Genomic DNA, 1,580 nt, shown 5'->3' on the forward strand with positions numbered 1-1,580 from the left:
TGGGCATGCGGCGGGTGCACATGCGCTTTCATCCTCACTCCCTGCACTAGGGTGTACATCCCTCCTGTACTCCCCAAGGAGCATAAATACAATTAGCTGAGGAAGCTCCGTTCCTTCCCCGCTCCCGCCCAGGCTCCTGGAGCTCGGCGGTGCCCAGCACAGCAGGCTTGACCTGCACAGGGGCTGCAGGACATCCAAAATGACTGTGGCTGGCCATGACAGGCAGCTAAAGAAGGTGCTGCCCTACGCCATTTGCCAAAGACGCTTTCTTATGCAGCGAGCAAACATTTTTTAGATGGCTGTGTCCGCAGCGCTCATCACTGAGCAACCACAAGCGCTGCCTGCGAAGCTGGAGAGGCACATAAGTGCAAATCCCCCCTCACGCACCCAGCGCCTGCCGGTTTCATAAGTCAGAGGCAGGAGCCGTCGACATGTCTCTTTTTCACAGTGCTCGGCGAGCAGGAGCCCCACGCAGCGCCTGGAAGGAGGGGGATTGCCCAGCCTGCCGCCTGCCTGACTGCAGAGCCAGCCGTCACAAGCTACGCATGTTTAGGAGGTGCCAGAGCGGACAGCACAGATTTCTCTTTCTGTAGGGAGATAAGGCTGAAAAAGTCCGGGACATCAGGAGCAGCTGGAGGGAGGGCAGCCACGGCAAGGCGGGGAGAAGTGGCAACACCGTTATCTCCAGGCAGGATCTCTGTCTCCTGCACTTTGCAAAGCATTGATGTAGGTTTATTTGCCTTGCTTCATAAATATTTTCCAGAAAAATGTTTGTTTGGGAGCGCTCTCAAAGCAGCGCTCAAGGAGCAACCTCCAAAAAGTACATTTCCTAAGGCGTTTCCCTGTGCGTGTCTTTTCAGACACCCCCTTTGCCGTACAATGCTTACTGGAAAAAAAGCAGCAAAAGCTGAAAAAGGCTGCTGAAAAAGCTGGGGATTCTGTTTCAAAACTCAATGAACTGATGAAAACAACTTCTGCCAGCGCCGGTGAGCTCTCGCTCACCTGCAGTGAGGGTCTGGGGGCTCCTGCGTGGCCGTGCGGGGGGCACTGCCATCAGGCTCAGCGGTGCAGAGGCAGCTCACCTCCCCGGGCAACTTACCGCTCTCCCGCCGCAGCACTGCCGCTGCCCACAAACGGGATTTCTTCCCTGTCCGTCTTCCCCAGAACGAGATGGTGCTTCTCCATGTTTATGACACACTGTAGAGAATAAATGCCTTTAGGTAAGAGGGAAAACTGGAATTCACAGTGGTCCCAGCTCCCCCAGCACGGGTAAAAGCCCTGCTGGAAACCCCCTACCTTCAGAGATTTCAGTGTCTGCAGCCCAAAGGAGAAAGGTTTCTCATTGTCTTCTGAAAAATAGGAACATTCAGATTTATACATTCAAAATGTTCTCCCATGCTTTTTGTCAGTGACTCCATCCTTCCTTCATGGCTACTCTGCTAAATAAAACCCCGTTTATAAAGGACTGAGTTACTCCGGAGGGTAACGTGATCAAACGAGGGCAGGCGGATGCGCCTGCAGGGAGACACAGCGGTCGCTCCGTCGGCACGGCAGAGCGCGAGCCTGGTGCCGCCAGCACA

The 1,580-nt window shown here is 54.7% G+C and overlaps 1 protein-coding gene across 1 annotated transcript in view; it reads right to left on the reverse strand.

Moving 5' to 3' along the window:
• Nucleotides 1-387: 387 nt before the first annotated feature.
• LOC104081842 (nuclear receptor-interacting protein 3-like) overlaps nt 388-1,580 on the reverse strand; it is a gene marked incomplete at both ends in the record, with an annotated part of 1,509 nt that continues 316 nt past the window's right edge. Inside the window, 3 exons of the mRNA XM_009584723.1 lie at nt 388-478; nt 1,100-1,197; nt 1,297-1,349. Of these exons, the coding sequence (XP_009583018.1) occupies nt 388-478; nt 1,100-1,197; nt 1,297-1,349 (242 nt within the window). The remainder of the gene's footprint in view (nt 479-1,099; nt 1,198-1,296; nt 1,350-1,580) is intronic.

This window comes from Fulmarus glacialis, unplaced genomic scaffold, assembly GCF_000690835.1.
Source record: "Fulmarus glacialis isolate BGI_N327 unplaced genomic scaffold, ASM69083v1 scaffold30699, whole genome shotgun sequence".
In the NCBI taxonomy this organism is placed as follows: domain Eukaryota; kingdom Metazoa; phylum Chordata; class Aves; order Procellariiformes; family Procellariidae; genus Fulmarus; species Fulmarus glacialis.